This window comes from Nipponia nippon, unplaced genomic scaffold (assembly GCF_047370975.1).
Source record: "Nipponia nippon isolate SJK-2023a ecotype South Korea unplaced genomic scaffold, ASM4737097v1 scaffold_5, whole genome shotgun sequence".
Classification (NCBI taxonomy): domain Eukaryota; kingdom Metazoa; phylum Chordata; class Aves; order Pelecaniformes; family Threskiornithidae; genus Nipponia; species Nipponia nippon.
The window spans coordinates 68363140-68385401 of record NW_028262369.1 but is presented as its reverse complement, the minus strand read 5'-3'; the positions used below and the strand labels follow the sequence as shown (position 1 = coordinate 68385401).

Below are 22262 nucleotides of genomic sequence, written 5' to 3'. Positions count from 1 at the left end.
GTTGTTCTCTAGCTTAATTTTTTGTTTAACATTATGCCTTTCTCATAGTATCTGGTCTTTCGTGGTGCATTGCAGAAACACCCAAGCATTGTGTATGTATGGTGTGTAGGATCTGGCTTCCAGGTGAGCCTGGTCAGTGAGACATGCTGCATGGAGCACTTGTGCCGTGGGGCTGGCACATGTGTGAAACCTGAACTGTAGATGGGAATGAAATGCACATCATTTTATGGAGGAGGATTAATAAGATTTTCAGGAAAGAGGTTAAGCTTGAGGTCATTTCCTTCCTATTGTTATGCTTTTGAATTTTTGCCAGTGAGATGAGTGAAAGGATTTATTTTTGTCTTCGAATGCTTTGAATTTCAATGATGTCTTTACTTTGAATACAGAGAAGTGGAATTCCACTTTATTCGTGCCATTGTACTGTCATATGTCTGAAAAAATTACTTGTATTTTTTTTGCAGTATCTTTATGTCCTGCATTCTAGTTAACTAATCCTTTGAGCTGCTGCTGTGCCTTGAAATATCCCATTGTGTGAGAGCGCACGGAGATGCTCTGATCCCCACATTGAAGTGTTAGTGTACATATAGAAGGAAACAAAATGAAGTAGTATAATTCTTGAAAAAGAATGAAATAGTCCATCTTATGGCCAGTGTCAGAATAAAGGCTGAAAATGAAAATTTGAGCAAGGATTTTGCCAGTGTATTAATTTAAGCTTCAATAGCAAAAGGGTTTCATTGTTTAGTGTTTGGATGGGGTGTATGGTATGGCTTCTACCTTTGCTCTGCTTCTGCAGCTGAAGTAGGAGCGAAGTGTTAAAGAAATACAGCTTATTCCTGATCATCCTGTCAGTCAAAGGTAGAAAAATGAATAATTGCTCTTGCTGTGTTAAGTAATAAAGTGCAATAAACGTCAGCAACATAATATATGCGGTATGTAGAGGGTTGTAGAGGCCACCTGAGGGAATATGAGTGGAGTCTTTCCTCTTCTGGCCCACGGCACAGGGGCAGTAAGTGAAGGTACGTGAACCTGAATTTTGGTTGTGCAAAGGAACAAATTGCTGCTGTGCAGTAAGGAACAAACACCTCCCTGCTTTCTTGACCCTGGGTCATGGTATTAAATATCTGAATATAGATGGTGATGATCCTTCACTGCTAATATAACAGGACTGTGTCACCAGAAAGACAATATTTGTGTCTAGGTTGGAGTTCAGAGTGTCCCCCTGCAGCCTCTGGCAGTGCACCATCACCTTCATGTAGAGCCCAAACAGCCACTTCTCTCCTATGTGAGGCTGTAAGAGCATCTGCTGTACCTTTCTCTGCCTCTTACTTTTCTGCCCCTGCTTTTCTCAGCTGAAGATTTGTCTTATATTTTCATTACTGTCCAAGTTTTCCAAAGTGGTATGAAGAGTAAAGAGGTCTGTGGTAGCATGCAGTAGGATCTAGTGGCTGCTTAGGTAGCTTTTAAGACTGTCCAAGAATTTTTCTCTTCTCAGCTTTTTGGGGGGTTGCTCTGTTGGCATTCAAGGGAGAACAGTTTCCAGCCATTCAGTACACAGGAGTGTTTTAAATTTCTCTTACAGTAGTCCAGTTCTAGTGTTCTCTCCTCTCCTGTCCTTTGAAAATACAGTTCCCAGAGGTGCTCATGAAAACATAAAGTAATACTGTAGCTTTCAGTTCTTTGTTAACAAAAAGTCCATCATCATTTCTTTGACTGGAAGCATTTTTTGGGAAGTTTTCAAGCTGAGCATGAATAAATAGGCCTGTAAGAGTTGGATTGGTTTTTTCCTGTTTTTTGTTATCTGATTGTTACTAGGAAAACCAAGATTTGCTTTGCGACCTTGAACCTAGCGCTCCACAAGCATACAGTTTCATGAAAGGTGTGCTGCAAAGGACTCGATCTGCAGACCATGGACCAGATTGCAAAGATACCTTTGAAGTACCCTTTTTGTTCTTGCGGTACTGGGGCCCCTTTGGCACGGTTTGGGTTCTTGCCCTAAGTTGAAGGAGTCGTAGATCAGCTGCCAGCATCCACCAGGATGCTTGTGAGCAGTCGGAGCGTCTCGCAAAATGGAGTGTTGTCCGAGCCCGTGTGCTGAGGTGGCATTTACCAACCAGAAAGAGGAGAGGTAATAATAGCAGCTTTCTGCCACCTGCTTGTCCTCCTGCTCAGGAGTGCCCAGCGCAGAGTTATCCTGAGTTAAAGGCAGCTTCATCCCAGCCAAATGTCACGGAGCAGTCTCGTTTTCTCTAAAATAACGGGATTTGTGGGGAAGTCATGTGGGAGAGCGAAATACTGATAAACAAAAGCCAGCACTTCCAGTGAGATCCTGCTGTGCTCGTTGCTGTGGCTGCCTTGCCGTCATTTCTAGGATTTAACGATCCTCCTGTTTACATCAGCCTGCCCCACGCTGCGGGGCCGTGGCCATGCCTCGGAATCCTCCCTTAGACAAGGCAAGGAAGGAAGTGGAGGGAGGATGGGGCTTCGGCATCCTGTACCCTTTGGAGGGGAGTGGCTGCAGATAGCTAAGCTTGAAGGACGTAATACTTTATATGTTTTAACATGGGCTGTTCGAACCTAGATAAACCCTTGATTAAAGTTGAAGAGGCAGACGATTGTGTGTAACTGCTAGAAACTGACAGGGAGTTTGAGAACATCCTTCTAAAACCCTTTCCTTCAAATGACAAGAGGCAGGGAGAGGACAGACGCGCCTCGTGGAGCTGAGATTATGCAACGGTGCTAATACAGAGCTAAAGCCTCCAAACCTGAGCTGCACAGGCTGGGTCCAGAAGGCAACGTTTGTGGAAAATACTGTTTTTGATTGGGAACAGGGATGCTATTTTCAGGATCCATCCTGTAAAACGTTAATTTTTTTTATTCTTCGGTTTGTTAATTGGGCTCAGATGGAGGAATGCAGTTTAGGATCCACAGGCATCCTTTGGAATGGCCAGGTAAGGCTGGAAGGTGCAACTAAGTGTTGATCTTTAATTTCACCGGTGTACTGCATACACTAGTGCTGTCTTCTGTGAGAAAGGTTTTGGTTCCACCAGAAAGCCTGTGAACTATTCACAGACTGAGATGAGGAATTCTGAAAATCACAGAACATAAGCTGTACGTAGTGGGTTCTTAATTGTTTGTACGGTACTAACTGATATGTAGTGTATTTTACATGGGTTGAAATAATGTGATTTATTATAATAATTGCTTGCAATGGAAGCTCTGCCTTGAAATTGTTAATTTACTTACTAGCTTTCCAGAAAAGGAGTGAGGCCTCAGGTGATAAAATTTGTCTTTCTCCTTTAAATGTGTTGTGATGCAGTTTTCAATTGCTTTTAAGCATATTTGGGATTTAAAGGAGAAATTGATTTAGTTTGTTAGGTGACTAAACATTGTGCTACTTCTTTAATGATTACCCATGGATTTTTTTTTTTAATCTAGAATTAAAATTATTAGAGGTTACCAAAGTGAACATATTGCACAAAATTTAGTGTTACAAACTTTCCCAGTCAGTTGCTCAAAATCCACAGTAAGTACTCTTTGCAATGTTCTTACTAATCTTACATTTTGATGACAGTCTGTTTTACTGCTTGGAAGTCTGTCCTCACACCAAAAAGCAGAGTGCACTTTCTGGCACCAGGACGGAGGTTTTGGAAGTCATGCAGTAAAATGCATGTAAATCAGTTTTCTGTTTTACATTCGAAGTGCCATCCTAGAGATCTCCTGTTGGTTGGCTCAAAATTAAGTTCAGAAATATCCTCCGATGCAGATTAACTACAAACCTGTTACTTTTAAAGACTGAGTGAAATGACAGAGTAAAATAGGTAAAGGATTATCATTCTTAATAGTATGCTTATGAGAGAAACTGGTGGCAGATTGATGAATCTCAACTTGAGACAAAACTATATGTAGCTGTGCTATCTTCCAACTCTGATACATACTGTAAGAGAACACCCAACAGGAGAAATAACATTTAGATTGATGCTTTGTAAGCTTCCCCAGGCTGAGTACAAACACCCCTCTTAATAATTGGATGCATTGCACACGTCATCTTCAGTGCCCAAGAATTTATTAAAATTAACCTAAAACGCTAAGGAAGCCAGCATTTTGACAATCTGAACTTCATTTAAAATTTTAAATTAAGAATAAACAATACTTCAAAAGATTTTGCATAAATCATCTTCCAGAATGGGGTGAAGAAACGGAGATTGGGATGTAAATCCCAAATGAGGATAACAGAATTATGCAGGGGTACAATGGTGTTACCAACATGATCTTTTCTGAGCTAAGCTGCATGGATTTTTCAAGAGCTGTGAATTAGAATACCCATATATGGTAGTGAAAGATGAAAATTGTAAAATTGGGTATAATTAAAACCATTCCGTGACATTCGGAATCTGTTAAGCATCACCTTCTCTGAGCTCTGCATATAAGCATCTTTATAAATGTGTTATAGAAAAGAGACCAATATGCAAAAGTTTGCAGCTCTTAGATTGCTGTAGGTTAGCAGTTGCTTAGATTGCTAGGTCGGATGGTGTTTTGAGCAACCTGGTCTAGTGGAAGGTGTCCCTGCCTATGGCAGGGGTGTTGGAACTAGGTGATCTTTAAGGTCCCTTCCAACCCAAACCATTCTGTGATGCTGTAAGGAACTTTTAAAGTTTTTCCTATTCAGTAAGCAATCCATGATGATGCTTCCACACTAGGAGTTTGTGACGTCTATAATGCTTTTGTATTTGAAGAATAAAAATCCTTTGTATTCACGGAGATAAGCCTTTTATCACATAACCTAACACTACTTACCACAAAAACTGGGACCAGAAGATGAGCATTTGTTTGCATATGACCAGTCTGTGCACTGGGACTATCAGGCTTGTTTCAGATATTAATTGGTAGCAGTTCTTGCTTTTAAACTGTCATATAAAAGACTGTATCTTATTTATTGATTGATTGATTGATTGATTGATTGAAGCTAGGCAAGATGACTCTGTAAGGTGATGGATTTCAAGTAGTTTATCCCTTTTCCTAAGACAGAAATAATGAAAGCAGTAAGACACACAGAATGAAACGTGAACTCTGCAGAAGCTGCCTGACCCCTGATGTCAGATACTGGCTTAGCAGGGCTTTCAACACTGTCTTCCATAACATCCTAATGAAAAACTGGGAGTAGCAGTTAATAAACCCGATGGTTGTGCTGCCATTCAGAGGAACCTCAACCAGCTGAAGAAATGGGCAAACAGGAATGTCACGAAGTTCAAAGGGAAATGCCAAGTCCTGCCCCTGGGGAGGAATAACCCCTGACACCAGGACAGGCTGGGGGCTGACTATCTGGAAAGCAGCTTTGCAGAATAAGACCTGGAGGTCCTAGTGGACACCGAGTCAAACAAGAGCCAGCAGTGTGCCCTGGCCACCCACTGGCATCCTGGGCTGCATTAGGAAGAGCATTAGCCAACAGGTTGAAGGAGGTGGTCCTTCCCCTCTACTCAGCACTGGTGAGACACATCTGAGTGCTGCGTCCAGTTCTGGGCTCCCAGTACAGAAAAGGCATGGACATACTGGAGCTTCTTACAGCTCTTACTCTTTTATGGGCATAATTTTATTGTGAAAACTAATTCTGTAGAAATGATACCTTCTTCTTTCATTGCACTGTTCATCCATTTATCCATTACTTTTATATTGCTTTTCCCATAAGATAGCCATACCAATTGCCACATGCCAGAGGGAGCTGCATCCCATTCACTGTCACATCAGGGCAGAGCTGTGGACACAGGTGGAGAACTACAGTGATGACAAGGGACAAGGAGAGCACAAGCTGTGGGTATTACAGATGCTGTTGGTATCTAACTTACCTTAAAGGGTGTTGTAATGATGGTGAAGCCTGAAAGTGGAGGAAGAAAAACACAGTTCAGTTCTTAATACCAGGTTTGGCCTATTGCTTAGCAGTTAAATAAAGAAAACATTATTACTCAGAATGTGTTTGTTTTACAGTGATTTCAAGGAGCACTAGTCTGTGTGAAGTTCCACACAGTGATATATTTATTGCTACCCACTTTTTATTGTAGAACACATCTCACATACGCCAGTTTGTGCAGGGGTTGCAGCTCTGAGAAATAAGTTGCTTTCTGTAATATTTCTGTCTAAGAATTATTGAAGATAGAAACATACTGTGCATCTTGCATTGTTTTATTTCTTTCAGAAGTGTAGACTCACTGGACAAGATACCAATGCAGTAAGACAGTATTTTGTTGCATATTTTATGTTCTGGGTAGGGATATTTATATCTACTCTTTGGCCCAGATTCTGGAACAGCCGCCAGTTTCACAAACAGCAATTACCAGCTAAAAGAGGACTAGAACTTCTTAGAATTGAAGTTCCCAATGGAAAATATATAGAGTGTGTGTGTGTATATAGGTGTGTGTGTATACACACGTACATACGTATATATGTTTTGGGGAAGAAGAGAAATGAGGTAGTGGTAATTCTGACACTGCTTTTTGTGCTCTCAAACACTTTTTTTTTTTTTTGCACAGCTGAATATTACTGAGACTATCACTGTTTAACTGTTTATTGCAGTGTTGATAAGTAAATTTCAGCAATATTGTGTACTTTAATGTTTTCATGCTATTTGATTTTTTTTGTTGTTGTTCAGTTTCTTTTTTTAAAATCCATGAACTAAGGTTTGAAGTTATTTTTCCATATGCATTAGTAATGTTATTTTTTCCCCATGTGAATAACATCATAAAATAGAAAAAAAAAAATCAACAGTTTCAGAAGAAAATCAAAGCTCTCCAAAATAAATTCTGTCATTTGAGTCGATTGCTGACAAGCAGTGGTCTGTCAGCATTTTGCATCCCTCTGTCTCCACCACCTTCTGTTGCAATGGCAGCATGCCTGTGGGCCGAGTATCAATGATTTAGTCTTCATTGCTGCAAAGGAGACTATTCCTTCATGAAAGGGCTGAAAATCCAGGCGCTTTCTTAAATGTTGGATTTTATTAATTAAGGTGTAAGAAAATGTTCTGCTTTCTTGTAACTATCAGCTCAGAATTCGAGACTCAGTTCATGTAGGACGTTTCCTGAAGCTCACTAATGTCCTGTTAAAAATTACCATTGACTTTACTTAGTTACCGATTTTAAGCAACAAAGAACAGTTGCTTGTGTCTTAATGTTGGAAATCTCACTGTTAAAGGCACATTTCATTGCTCCAGAGTTCCTTGATTTGTTGAAAAAGAAGAATAAAAAAATTCATGTTTATGGTTACAATATACCAAATATCTGTCCTTCTGCTTAGAATTACGAGCAGACTCTTTTCCAATTGATTAAATTCAGAAATTCAGAAGAACTAGAGCATGTTAGGGGAGGTGTGGGTTGTTTTTTTTTTTTTGTCATATAATACATCTTTATTTACCTAGACATAATGAGAACACTGAATATTTTAAAACTATCTGTGTTTCAAATAACTGTGGAGTTTTTAAAGAATCTGCTTGCTTTTGGTAGCAATGGTTTGGATAACCAAGTTTGTATGGTGGACCAAAGTAGGCACTAGTGTAGATTTGCTGGAAGTTAAGCTATATCTCATGGCTTCCCAGAGTTCTGTTGTGGAAGGTAGTAGTGGGGCCTTGAGTTAGGAAGGCACATTAAAAAAAAAAAAAAAAAAGTAAATAAATAAGTCAACAGTGTATTGTTTTGGTTAGAGTGTCATTGCAAGCCGCATACAAAGACTTTTTCAGAGGCCCATTGGGATGATTTACAGGCTGTACTTTCAGAGTTCCTCTTTATATAGCTTTGGAAAAAAAAGAAATACATGGGTGAGGTACAGCTTCGTTTACTCTGAAAGTTTTTCACTGTAATGAAGAATAATTATGCCTGTTTCAAGTTTTTACTGCCTGTGTGCCTGACTTCATGGTGTATGCAGTTCATGTACTATCATGTTGATTCCACACAAAAAATTAAGCCTGAGGGTATTATATGCTTGAGGATCACAGGCATTAGGAGAACCCTTCTCTCCCTTCTCATTGTCATTGAGATAGTTGTGAAACTCTTCTGGACTCATCGTGATGTTGAGGTGTTCAGACCACAGCTTTCCAAAAATTCTCAAAGTCGCCCATGCCTGGAGGCATAAAAATGTCAGTAGCTTGCCATGGACGCCTCTTCACTCTCCAGAGCTCTTCCAGGTTGTGGACAGGGTGTGTAATTTACTTCTGAGCAATCACAGAAGTCCAGCATGTGTCTGGTGATGCTTTGCATGTCAGTTTGGTGGGATGCAAACGTACAGACTGCACTAATCGTGATTCAGTAGAGTTGTCGTGCATACACTGAGATAAGCAGTCAGAATGAAAAGGAGAAAGAGAAGCTTTAGTGTAAGTTTATATTTTTAAGATAACAGTAACAAAGCTGCATTGTTTATTATCCTTTCATAAATAGCATATGGATTTCTAAAACGTAGGTGAGAATTCTGTAATCTTACTTATGCAGGAGTTCCTACCAAAGCACAAAGAAAACGTGCTTGAATGGATAGCTTCATGAACAAAGCCACAGTAGACTTAAGTTCTTAGTGAAGTCTTTTTAAGATTGCAGAAGGCACTCAAATGTATGTAATAAAACAGGATTTTTTTTTTTTTTTTTTTTTTAAATTAAGACTAAGGGATATCAAGTACCACTGGAAAGAATTAGGATGTTGTATTTCAGGTCACAGGTATAATTGTCTAATTAAGAAACAGCGGCCTGAATGCATTTGTAAAACATTATGATGCATACTTCCAAAGAACTTCCTGTACAAAAGAAGTTAAGTTGGATTTATGTCAGCTTCCTCTGGGTCATCGTAACTAACCTTTGTGCCCTTTCAAACAGCTTCTCACGCTGGCTTTCTTTCGTTCATACAACGTTCTGGGTCCCCGGATACAGGCTGGTAAAAAAAAAATAACCCCCAAGACCTGTGTTCATTACTGTTAGGATAAAAACCTTAGTTTGGGAGGGGAAAATACTGGTATTGCTAAGCTGATCTGCACATACTTTCTGTTTGCTTCTCAGTTCTCCTCTTTAGAATGTATTTTGCTGAATCTCTGATTTGTATCTCTGGCTTACTGACAGTTCTGTGCTTTGAGCCTCTAACTCGACTTCACTGACAGGGAATAATACTTTGTGTGTCAGGAAATTGAAAGTGTCAGATTTTTTTGGTGTATGTATAAAAATATTCTCTTCAGTTTCTAAAACATAGGATATATTAAAAACTGAAGTAAGTCTTGATACCTCTAGTTGCAATTCCATACTTCCTAGCTAGGGAATGAATGCTAGATTTTCACATCACAGAGCAGGACCGCTGTATAGAACGATGTGGCAACTCTGTGATGAAGTTGCAATCAGCTATACACTCCCAATACACTCTCTGTTGGGTTAGGGAAGTTTTGGAATTTAATACTTTACCTTGGCAGGTCACTTCTTACAGGAAACCATCTATTTACTTTGGCTGTATATACGTCTGCTTACTCTGTGTAAATTGATCCAACTATCAACTGCAAAAGAGAAGCCATTTACCTTTTGCCAGTTAGTTCTTTTTTTTTTTTAATTTTTTTTTTAAAACACAAGTAGTTTTTTGTATCTAGGCCCCTTGAAACAAAAAGAACCAAGAAAGCTAGAATTATAAATATTACTTGACTATTTTTTTTTTTCTTTCCTCTTTCAGATGAGAACTCTCCAGCCAATTTCTGGGATTCCAAGAATCGGGGAGTGACTGGCACACAAAAAGGACAAATTGTATGGCGAATTGAACCTGGCCCCTATTTTATGGAATGTGAGTACCTATTTATCCAATGCATATCCAAAGGCAAGCATGCCTTTGTGTCAAGGCAAGTCAACAGGATGGCATTTGATATCCATTTCATCAATCGCTCTAATAAACCAAAGGAATTGATTGTATTGCTCTAAGGGGCAGCATTTTCCAGTGCGTTTGCTGGACATTATAAAAATGGAGTTGAGCTTAGATGTACATTTGTATTCTAGGGATGTTCTTAGACCACATGCATATCAGTTTAAAGGAGGAAGAAATTGCCTTGTGCTATGTTGTATAGTATATACGCATTGAAAGATGAAATTCCTTCCCAAGAAGTTTAAAATTTCAGCTGGACAAAGATTAATGGTACATGCACACGAAGGAAAAGGTAATAAGCTAGTAATGCTTGCTAATGTTTGTTGGTATGAAGGCTAGATCTATCTCTAGGAAGTGCCAACCTCCTGTCCAGTTGCATCACAATTTCTCAGCTGAAGTTTTGTTGCTCTGGGCAATCCACTAGGCAGTTTTGAAATACTGACAGTCTCTATGTGACTGGAGGAAAAAGTGTTCAGTTGAACTCCGTAATGAGTATTGGTAGCCAAGCTTCAAATCGGAGAGCTATGCCACTCCCTTAGGTGACCAGGATTTATAGGAAGCTAAGCCACCCTGCTGTGTGCTTTTTTTAAAAATTATTATTTTTCCTTTGTTTTTTTTTTGCTTTTTGGTGAAAAGGGAGCTATCTTACCATCTAAAGTATATGGTCCCCTAAAGAAATTGATGTTCTAGTTCTAGGATGTTGTGTCTGAGCTTGCTGGAAACTCTGATATGCCAAGCATCAAAGTGGCAATCAGTCCCAAAAGAGCTGTGAACTGCTCTACCACCTGTTTAGCCTCACAGCAGTGAATCTTCCTTCATAAATTAAAAAAAAAAAAAAAAAAAATACTCCCACTCTATTACTTCACTGTACACTGCACTGCTGCTAACTGTAGGTCTTGGCAGAAATTGTCTTCTAATTAACTGATATAACAGGAATACATGTATTTCAAGAGGTGTTGTATACCCTGTGCTACAAATAATTATTAAAATTTATTTCTAGAACTCATCACTGAATCTTGCCAATTTACCCTATGTGTTATGCAGCACATTTCTTTAAGCAAAAAAAAAAAAAAAAAAAAGTTTTAATAGGATAAAATTAAATTAAATTTCAGGAGTTCATTACAGGAAAAAATGATTGAACTGAAGATGAAGATCAAGAAAATAAGATCAAGATAATTAACTTTCCTGATGCCAAAGACAATGGTATATTAAAGCAGATTAAAATGTATATTAGAAAAATTCATTGCCTTATCTTTCTTGTACATATATTCTATTAGTATTGTTGCCAATATAGGCAGTTTGACTTCAAGGATGTTTGTATTTTTTAGCTGGTTATGTGTTGCTCCATAATGTATGGAGATGAGGCTCTGGAACAACATTTTTAGTTCATGTGAGTAACCTAGGCTAATGCTTCAAGAACGGGTACTTTTGACTCAAAATCAGCTGCATCTGACTTTGCACATTACAACTAACTGCACTTCACAGCCAACTGATATAAAGAGTGCAGGGTATATGTTCTTTGGTTGTGGTTAGTTTTACTAATGAAGAGTTCTGCTGCCATATGATGAACAAGAGACAAGCAATTACGCAGCAGCTGAGAACTGTAAAAAGGAATGTTTATGAGCATATGTTGCTATAGCACATAGTATGGCAGATAAATATGTCACCAGTGGCACTTTTGTTTCTAGTGAGAGGCCAAAAATTGCACTGAAACACTTAACTGTATTTCTGATTCCACCTTTTAAACTAGAAGGCTCCACAGATACGTGACCATGTTTGCTCAGCAAGGCTTTTTCTTTTAGCGTATAGGGGGTGAAGCAACTCTGATGGAACTACAGGCAGCTGCTCTTTTTTTTTTTTTTTCCTTTCTTTTTTTCCTTTCTTTTTTTTTTCTTTCTTTTTTTTTCCTTTCTTTTTTTTCCTTTCTTTTTTTTCCTTTCTTTTTTTTCCTTTCTTTTTTTTTCCTTTCTTTTTTTTCCTTTCTTTTTTTCCTTTCTTTTTTTTCCTTTCTTTTTTTTCCTTTCTTTTTTTTCCTTTCTTTTTTTTCCTTTCTTTTTTTTCCTTTCTTTTTTTTCCTTTCTTTTTTTCCTTTCTTTTTTTTCCTTTCTTTTTTTTTCTTTCTTTTTTTTTCCTTTCTTTTTTTTTCCTTTCTTTTTTTTTCCTTTCTTTTTTTTTCCTTTCTTTTTTTTTCCTCAGATCACTAAATTGCAGCTGAGGCAAACACAGCAGGTGGCTGTGCGGTTCAGGTATAACCACAGTGTTACTGCTTCTGTGGTGCAGCACCAGACCGGGTGTGGGAAGAGCTGTGCTGTCAGGGTTCTCACCATGCTCTACAGACACTGACACTGCCCAGCCTGTGCCAGCCACAGACACGAACTTAGCTCCCCTGTTAGCCTCTTTCTTCTGCCGCTGTGCTGATATAATTTGTACTCTGTGTAGCACTGCATGTGATGCCACTGTCATATCAAGGGAGCAAGTGGGAGAGGCAAATCTAGAGGCTAACATCCCCAGTAAATATCTGCCTGATTATTGAAGTTAAGGTATCTCTGATGCTTTAATCTGCCATTATTTTCCAAATTTTGGAAAGAACTCTATAACTATAGATTTCTTATGTTTAGAAATATCTTTGCTAAGAGGTGGAATATATCAGATACAGGTCATGGTGTTAGGGGTTTGTCATATTTACTCCTCACAGTAATGACATGCAGCAGACCATTAGCAACTTGACTGTTCTTCATTGTCAGAGTTTCATTGCCAGGACAGGGAGGTGATTCAAGACAGCCAGCATGGCTTCACCAAAGGCATGCTGACCAGCCTGGTGGCCTTCTGTGATGGAGTGACTACATCAGTGGGCAAGGGAAGAGCTTACAGATATCATCTATCTGGACTTTTGTAAGGCCTTTGACACAGTCCCCCACAACATCCTTCTCTCTAAATTGGAAGGATATTGATTTGATGGGTTGGATGGTCGCATCCAGAGGGTAGTAGTCAATGGCTTGATGTCCAGATGGAGATTGGTGACAAGTGGTGTCCCTCAGGGATCCATATTGGGACCAGTACTGTTTAATATCTTCATTGATGACATAGACAGTGGGATCGAGTGCACCCTCAGCAAGTTTGCAGACGACACCAAGCTGAGTGGTGCAGTTGATGTGCTTGAGGGATAGGATGCCATCCAAGGGCACCTGGACAAGCTCGAGAAGTGGGCCCATGTGAACTTCACAAGCTTCAGCAAGGCCAAGTGCAAGGTCCTGCACTTGGGTCAGGGCAACCCCTGGTATCAATACAGGCTGGGGGCTGAAGGGATTGAGAGCAACCCTGAGGAGAAGGACTTGGGGGGGTACTGCTGGATGAAAAGCTGGACACAAGCGGGCAATGTGTGTTCGCAGCCCAGAAAGCCAACTGTATCCTGGGCTGCATCAAAAGAAGCATGGCCAGCAGGTCGAGGGAGGTGATTCTGCATCTCTGCTCCGCTCTGGTGAGACCCTCCCTGGAGTACTGTGTCCAGCTCTGGAGTCCTCAGCACAGGAAGGACATGGACCTGTTGGAGCACGTCCAGAGGAGGCCACAAAAATGATCAGAGGGATGGAACACCTCTGCTATGAGGAAAGGCTGAAAGAGTTGGGGTTGTTCAGCCTGGAGAAGAGAAGGCTGAGGGCAGACCTTATTGCAGTCTTTCAATACTTAAAGGGGGCTTATAAAAAAGATGGGGGCAAACTTTCTAGTAGGCCCTGTTGTGATAAGACAGGGAGTAATGGTTTTAAACTAAAAGAGGGCAGATTCAGACTAGATATGAGGAAGAAATATTTACGATGGGGGTGATGAAACACTGGAACAGGTTGCCCAGAGAGGTGGTAGATGCCCCATCCCTGGAAACATTCAAGGTCAGATTGGATGGGGCTCTGAGCAACCTGATCTAGCTGTAGATGTCCCTGCCCATTGCAGGGGGATTGGGCTAGATGACCTTTAAAGGTCCCTTCCAACTCAGACTATTCTATGATTCTGCGATTCTCTGGGAATGAAAGGAGCAATTGGAGAAGAGTCCCAGAGTCAGCAGCAACATCCCGGAATTTTTTAAGCAGCAGATCTGCTAAGAGGCAGCAATGCCTGAGGGACCAGCATAGAGAAAATGTGTAAATGGATCAATTTAAACTCAGCTGGAGACTAATCATAGCATAGGAAGGCTGGTTGCATCCAGCCTCCTGCTCTAAGTGGGACCAACACTTGACCTGGTCAGCTGTGGTTTGTAAAGCACAGTCTTGAAAGTCTTCAAGGACAGAAATTTCACAGATGCTGTGGGTAACCTTTTCTAGTGCTGCAGTATTGCTCCAGCTAAAAAGATTTCTCTGGCATTCAATCTGAATGGGCAAAGGTTAAATTTGGGGCCATTGCTCCTTTTAAAATCTTCTGATAGAACCGGAAAGAGTTGAGGTTATAGTATTTGTTTTGCCTTAACCTCCTCTTCACCAGATTAAACAAGACCAGCTCTGTCAGCCTCCTCTCATAGGTCACGTTTTCTCCATCCCAACGATCTTTGCTGTCCCCTCTCCATTTTCTCCATGCTCTTGAACCTTGGGACCCAAAACTAGGCACAGTATTCCAGGTGTGTCCCCACCAGTACCAAGTAGAGGGGGACAGTAACTTCCATCTATCTGCTGGCCACACACCTTCTAATGTAGCCTGTGAGGTGGTTCATTGTGTTTGTGATGAGAGCATGTGCTGGCTTGTGTTCAACCTGGTGTCCACCCTGAGCCTAGTTCCTTTTCAGCAGCTTTAGCAATCTGTTCAGAAGCCATAGTGATGCACGGAGTCGTTCCACCCCTGGTGCAGAGACTTGCAAGTCTCCCTCTTGTACTTGACAACAGTGCTGTTGACCCAGTCCTCTAGCTATTGCTTGTGCTCTGATGTGTAGAAGCTCCAGCAGGCTGATGGTAAGCTGGGTATATAACTGAGCTAAAGCTAGGCTTATGTCGCTACAGGCTTTTCAGGCTTGGAGTTGTTTCATGTTTGGAGCACAGACAGTACTTAATTGCCACTACCTATATACTGCTGTACCTATACGATTGGCAGGCTCCCTGCTCTACCTATACACAAGGAGAGGAGGGGGGATGTTTGCTGCAAGCCTAAGAAGCCTTGAACCACCTCTGGCAATGAGGACTGATGATGCTTGTTAACAGAGTTACGCTGAACAACAACAATAATCCCTTAGGATTTACAGTCAAAATTGGCCTGAAGTTGTCTGTCTTTTTGGCAAGAAAAGGAATGGAAGTTACTGATGTTGAATGATAAGTTGAGATCAGTCAATGTGCATGTTATCTCAAAGAGTTTCGTTGTGTTTTTTCCCTAGCAGTGTCAGAGCTTAGGGACATTACGTATCTTTTCACCAGTAATGTAACATCTCTGTAGGGCGAAGTGCAGAGGATGATAGCATCGCTAACAAGCCATATGCAAACGAATCTCATGCAGAAGGAGTATTTCCATTTTAATTGCATTAATGCTAATCAGTGGGAGTCAGCTGGATTGGGCCTCAGATGCCTTCTGCAGTCCTCAGATTTTTATCTTTTAAGAAAAGCATCTTATACCTTAATTTGGGAAGCTGTTTTTCCATGAGCATAATTGTAAACTTATTAATAGTTTCACTGAGGTCTGTGGAATTTATGCTTACGTTTAAAGATAGGCCTTGGATAAGCATTTTTCTGAATTTCGCATTACTGTATATCCACAGTCTTCTAACTCAGTTTTCCAGTCATTGCATTTATGCCTCTTAAAATCCCTCCCTATGGATTCAGCATCTTCCAAGCAAGTGGCATGTAAAGGCATGCTTTGCCATCTGCTCTATTCAGATCAAGCAACCTCCAGAAAGAAGGGCAGGGAGAATCTCATCATCTTCATACTAAAACCAGACATTAATTCCCCCCGAAGCATGCAAAATTGGCAAAACAAGGATGATCAAAGAAAACTCTCACTTGCTTTAGACAACAATCAACACAAAAAATTCTGTAGACTCTACCCTGAGAAGGGAGAATCAAAGGAATCAACAGTGAAATAATGAGAAATGAATGTAATGTATTCTAGAGATAGAAGCAGCCTCTGAGGGGAGTGGCTGAGGAAGAGGCAGGGGGAGAGTATGCAAAGGAGAAAGAGAATACTTGCTGAGTACGAAGTCCAGCTCACCATCGCAAACAGCTGCTGTCCTTAAGCTGTCACCTCGAGACAAAGCGAGCGGCTCTGAACTGCAGAGGCAACCAGTACGGAGGCAGGTGCTCCTCTTTCTTTTCCCTGGGGAAAGAGCAAAAGTGCCATGTAAGCATGAAAGGGAACTCTGTCATTTTAGAGATTCAAGAAGGTGAATTTGAGCATCACTGTGCCTGAGATGGTGTTTCCCTACTCAGGTGGTAGAGGTGGCTTTAAAACATCCTGCTCTGAGGCTTGCTGAAATGTGGGGGAAGGAAAGCAATCACTCACTAGAGGCTCCCTCAAGTTGTTTGCTGTGTAAACTACAGAAGGATTGCTAAACGTGGCCGCAGCTCTACAAAAGTTTTCATCCTTCTCCTGTAAAAGGAAAAAAATAAGTTCAAGGAATATTATTCTGAACAAGTGGCAATAGTGTGAAGGTGCAACACAGCTTAATGCTTTTGCATTTGGTATGGTCATCTGGTATTTAGCATGACATCAGGCTCTTTAGGTCCTTAAGTATGTCAGGACCTTTAGTCTCTGGTAGAAGAGAGGCTGCAATTGCCGCAGGAGATGGTGGAGTGTTTCTCTGGGTGTAGCAGTTTGTGAGCATGGGATGGCAGGGGCTCCCTTTGGGGCATTGTGGTGGAACAGAGAGGATGGTGTTCCTTATGGAGAATGGAGCTAGCAGAAAGATGGAGTGAAATGATCCATGGGAAGGCTGGTGACAGAAATAGAAAAAGAATGTGCAAGGAAGCTTGAGTTTTATGAAGACTAGTTGATAAAAGCTGCTGCTCATTTATAAACTGTGGCTTCTAAGTCGGTTTTCTGCAATATGGGGAAGGACAGGTCATGTCAGAGATGCCATGGGAGGGAGATTCAGTATAGCACAGTCACTGTCATGCAACAGGTAACGGGTGCTTATGCACTTCCATATGCAAAGTCTGCAGAAGTTAAAAGCTATACATGTTCTAGTAGGTAAAACAGGCCAGGGGCTACTTTCTGCTGCTGGGAGCAAGTGACACAGTGTGGCTTGCACCCGTGCAGCTAACCCTTCCCCCTGTGTCAGGGATGCACGGTCACCGTTCAGCAGTAGGGATGGTCATGTGCTCGCACTTGAGTCCCTGCCATGGTCCTGCCTGGTTTATTAGTAAGGCATAGGCCAAGAGCCTCCTTTGAGACTGGATTGGACTTGTATTTATAAGTTATAGCCTTGGTCCCATGAGTATTAATTACAGTATCCACAAGAAACACCTTCACCTACTTTACCTGTAGTGTAATGTCTTTGTTGTTATTTATAACAGTGGATGTCATAGTCATTACTGTGAGTAGAATAGAAATATTTTGTTTTGCATATATTTTATTTACCGGTGCTGTGGCTTTACGTCTTGAACAGTAATCCATAGCGGCAGCTGTTGGGATTCATCCAGAGACTGCCAGTCTTGTCACATCAGTCATTTCCAAATCACCCTTGGGATGTTTGTGGCTAAATTACTTCTGGTGCCACACTGTGATACTTGGATGCAGTGACTGCACAGATGCTGTCTGTTTTGTACTTAAAATCTTGGGTTTGTGGCATGAGTAGACTATGAGATACGTTCAGAAAACGTGGTAATAGATGTGTTTGCATTACACTTGTATCACGTTACAAGTGAGGTTTGGTGTGGAGTTCTCTGTGTTCATTCCCTATTTCCATGAACTTATAACTTTTGCAAAACTAGTGTATTGAGACTGAAACTGCCGTACTTTGTAGCTAGCAGAGCGGACTCCCAGCTCCCTTTTTTGTTAAAAAAGCTAATATATATTGAAGGAAAAAGAATACCAGTTTAATAATTGAACTTGATGTGCTTTTAGCTTTTAAGGGCTGCTGGAGCAAAGAGTTGTTGCTACTAGAGATATGAGCAGAGTTTAGTATTTTTAGTGGTTTTGACCAAAATGGTCAATGTTAATGAATGTTCTGTCAACATATTTCATCACTTGTATCCAGTCTTTATATTTTTTGACTGTTTAAATTAAATTCTATAAAGTTCATGGTTTCCTTACATGGAATTGTTCTGATCCTGGAACACTCATCTGTGTAGCGCCCTGCAAACAGCGCCCTTTCAGTGGTCTGTCTGGGGACTCATGGTTACTGTCCCTACCCTATTTATAAACACAATCACTGGCTTAGAAAGACTTTTATTATTCTTCTGCTATTTATATCTGTTTTCTCTTAACAGTTATTTTTGAGTATCGCAAATAACTGAAACAGGATCAGGTCTTGTATTTTTTACATTTGTGGCAAGCCTTGTTGACTTCCTTAAGCATATAATACTCCCAGTGTTTTGTTTTAAAGGTTAGATTATAATTAAACGCTTTGCCAAACTGGAATATAATAGGCAATGCTTGTGACTGTAGATAAGAACGTCTCAGAGTGACAGCAAAGTGAGTGGGGCTGGCAGGGATAGGTAGGCTCTGTTATCTGACCAACCATTTCTCCTAGTAGCTTCCTTTGAAGCAGGTTAGATGAAGAGAGACCACTGGGACGTAAACAATTTCTGTTATTGATCCTAGCTTATCTAAAAAGCTTTCTGTAAGTCTGCTTAAGTCACTTTCTAGGGTTTTTGTTTTTTGTTTTTTGTTCTTTAATCATTCCTTCTGTAAAATAAATTCTATGATATACCTGCTGAGGGAGATGGCAAGTACTCGGAGGCAGCTGCTTTGGCACTTGTGTTCTGCTGCTGTGTTGTTTGCTATGCTGTGCTGGTCCCAGTAGGAAGTAATAGAAAAGGCACGTGGTTAAAGCAGTGCAGGGAATAGAATGCTAAATATCCAAACAAAAAGGTTGTGCTCACTGAACTGTCATGCTAAGGAAAAGAAATTCAACTGGCAGGGTGTGCAGAGCACTTCTAAATTCCTGCAGTTGTCTATGAGCTGTTTAGGTTCAGCTGGGAAAAAACTAGGGTTTAACCCAGTTCCTTTTCCCTGGATTGCATCTCCCTTTATAGCTTGGTAAAGCCTGAATGTGAGTGACTTAATTTGTTCTAGTGACAAAGTTTTCTTAAATAAGTTTCGCAGAACATGCTGTCACATTTTTCAGATGAGTTTATGTGATGTCAGCTTTTTCCTCATTGAATGTTGGAGGGGATGTTTATATCTGCAGAGAGCCATGGATTCAGCCCAAGTAACTTCTGGCATCTAGCTGTGGTGTCCAGGAAATACTAGCTGCTGTGCAGTTTCCATACAGTTAACCCGGAGCACTGTTTACCTCCACAGACTGTTATAACCCAGCTAAGATTTCACTTGTCTTTTGGAGGTGTCTCTGTCCATCCCTTCTCCATGGAGCATGGGGTGATTCCACCTCTAATATAGGTGTTTCGTTTGACTAGGGTATATCTGGAGCAAACTGTTCTTACAGCAAACACATTTGTTTTTCTGAATTATTAGTCTCGTGGACAGAAGGTATTCTTCTAGAATTATGTTCGTGTGTTTATGAATCCCAAGTTTATGTATTCTGAGTATCTTTCTATGCTAAAGCAGTTTTTTGATGGGCAAAGTTAAAGTATTAAAGGCAGTAAAAAGGTAGTTAAAGTGGGGTACTTCAGGGAATTAGTGATGTTTTAAAAGCAAGATGTTATTTGGTGTAAGCTGATCTCTTTATTATTGAAGAGACAAGAGTGTATGGTCCATAGAGGGAAGTACAACGCTATAATTTCATGCAGGAGTTCTTTTGAAATTCAAATGTCAGTGTTTGAGTCCCAGAAACCTTTGTTCATTCCAACATTTTTATGTAATGGACCTGAGCTATAAAACTGTGGTTATAAAATGATAACAGCTATTGGCTTTTAAGGAAGGGGATTATGGTTTTACAGAGTGTTCAGATTAATTAACATATATATCACTTTTTATATGGCTGTGTGATAACTTTTAAATAATCATAGATACCCCGATTTAGTTTTTGTCTTATTTTTAAATGAAGAAGGAATTGCTTGTGGTCTGTATGATGTCTGGAGGAATGTCAGTGACAATGGGGCATGTGTGGTATCAAGAACACAAAGCTAGGTACAGTAATTTTTTTTCCCCATGAATGAAAATACTTTTTGTTCTGAAAGGTCATATTTTTCTTTAATGAGACAGCAATAGTCCTGTTGTCAGGTACAGATGTCTTTCCCTTGCGGGATTTACTGCTATTAGCTTTTTCATTACAGATCACATACAAAGCAAGCTAAATTAGCTTGCTGAGGGAAGAAGTAGTAGGAAAAAAAAAAAGGGAAGTGCAAATTTTCCCCTAAAGGAAACACAGGAAAGCAAGGTGACAGGAGGAATGAAAGAAACTGGGAAAACTCTGTAGGTGACACATGCTATTGTGCAGTTTGTAGTATGGAACAGTTCAGAGGAAGCCTGTGTATTAATATGGTATTGAACTCAACTCTCTAAATATTAAAGTCCTGTTTGCAGATAATTGAACTTACTGTTTCTGAAGAGGTCTGTGTATTTATGGGGCCTTATTTATAGGTAGTAGGCTGAGATGCGTTCTATCAGGAACACACACAGATACCTATTTTCAATATATCTGGAGCTATCCAGCTCCAGCTATACTTGATATCCATCAGTCATCAAGAAAAAAATATTCTGATCAACATTTTTTCTGATAATGCAGTACAAGAAATGTCAAAAAGCTAGATCCTCAGCTGTTTTGAACTGTCAGGGTTCCTCTGAGATTTCTTGTACTGTTAAGTATTAACTGCAGTTTCTAGCATTATTAGCCACAAAAAAAATTACTTAGCTGTCTCAGGTCCTGTGAAGGGATTGTATTCTTGCTATATACAAGATCCAGTCTTGCAAACCCGTATTGACTTTGACAACGTCTGCATGCTTGTGATGCATAGCCCATTTTACAGTTTTGTGCTGAATTTCAAGTACAGCTTCTCTTGTGTTAATCCTGTCCACACAATGCTAACAGCAGGTCTGCTATTCCTGTGTGTAGTGCTGTATAAAGCCCAAACCAAATCAATGCTGCTTTTGTTGGGAAGTTGGAGAAAAAGTCTCCACGTCATGTTTTTAAGTGCTCTGCTTTTTCTAATTATTTCTAGCAATTAGTCCTGAAGTTTGGTGGGTTTTATTTAGTTTATATGAAAGGGATTGTCAGATCTATTTCTTGAGTCAAACATTGTTTTCTTCTATCACCAGCCATATACAGGTATTGAAAAGTACCGTATGCTCGTAGAAGTCATTGAGAGAAAGAAATCTGAGGATCCAAAGCTCATAGCATTGCATTTCAGCCTTTAGGGGAATGTACATGTCGTTGTAGTGAGACTAGATAACAAGCTTGTGCCCACCATCACGTTATGGACTGTTTGTGGATAGAAGTGGCAGCTGATAACCTTTCCATGGCTAGGTTCTTTTCAAAAGTCATGAATTGAGAGAAGGTAGTCACTGACAACAAACTAAATAACCAGGAGCTCCAGAAACTCTCTGAAAAATAAAGTTTAGGTCCCAATAAAGCTAAGCAACGTAGCTGGAAAGTAGAAGTCTTGGTGAAATAGTTCGTTGTCTTACCATGCTCTCATGTAGTTGTAATATGTTCACGGTGTGATTAAGAGATGCTCAAGGCTTGAGTCCTGGTTACTTAATATGTACAATGTGGAGAGTCCAGCACTTGGTATAAATCCTGCCAACTTTCACAAGTGTTGGAAGTCCAATTTTATGTGAGCTAGAAGTTCTTGTGTGTCTATTTGGGTGTAAGCATTGTTGGTAGGTCAACAGAATTGCTCGTTTTAGGAAGAACCCGCAAGTCCTGATCCATAATTTTTAGGTCTGATAAACCTTTGTAGGTGATTAGAAATCCTGTTTGCATTTTGATTTTTTTCTGTAAAGCTTGTGGTAAATAGAGCATGTTTTGACTGTGTGTGAACTCAGCTGTAAGGAGGAGGAAGTGGAACCAGCAGCTCCTCCACCTCCGAAGTCCCTGGAGGCACTGGCAGCCAGACACTGTCCTTTGAAGGGTAGTTCTGAGGTGCCTTCTCTTTGTTCTGGGAGGAAGATAGTAAATAAACGTTGACCTATAAGTGCGGCAAATTTAAAGGTAAATAAATAATCCTTTTTGGCTGAGCAGGCTTGCAGGATGGATTTCTGATCCTTCTGCGTAGGGATAAGTGGGTATTTTATCTCGCAGTAATGAAATACCTCAGCCCTCAAGGAATCATGCTGTATGTCTCAAAACTGTATACAAAATATTGCAGGTTTGTGTTTTT

The 22262-nt window shown here is 40.3% G+C and overlaps 1 protein-coding gene across 3 annotated transcripts in view; it reads left to right on the top strand.

The window, feature by feature from the left end:
- HECW2 (HECT, C2 and WW domain containing E3 ubiquitin protein ligase 2) overlaps positions 1-22262 on the top strand; it is a 173625-nt gene that overhangs the window by 78505 nt on the left and 72858 nt on the right. For 2 of the 3 annotated variants that reach the window (XM_087734507.1, XM_087734506.1), the window contains one exon: positions 9673-9780. In XM_087734507.1, coding sequence (XP_087590633.1) covers positions 9673-9780 — 108 coding nt within the window. Of the gene's footprint in view, positions 1-2613; positions 2949-9672; positions 9781-22262 lie in introns of those variants that run through there. The other variant, XM_087734508.1, reaches the window with a different exon arrangement.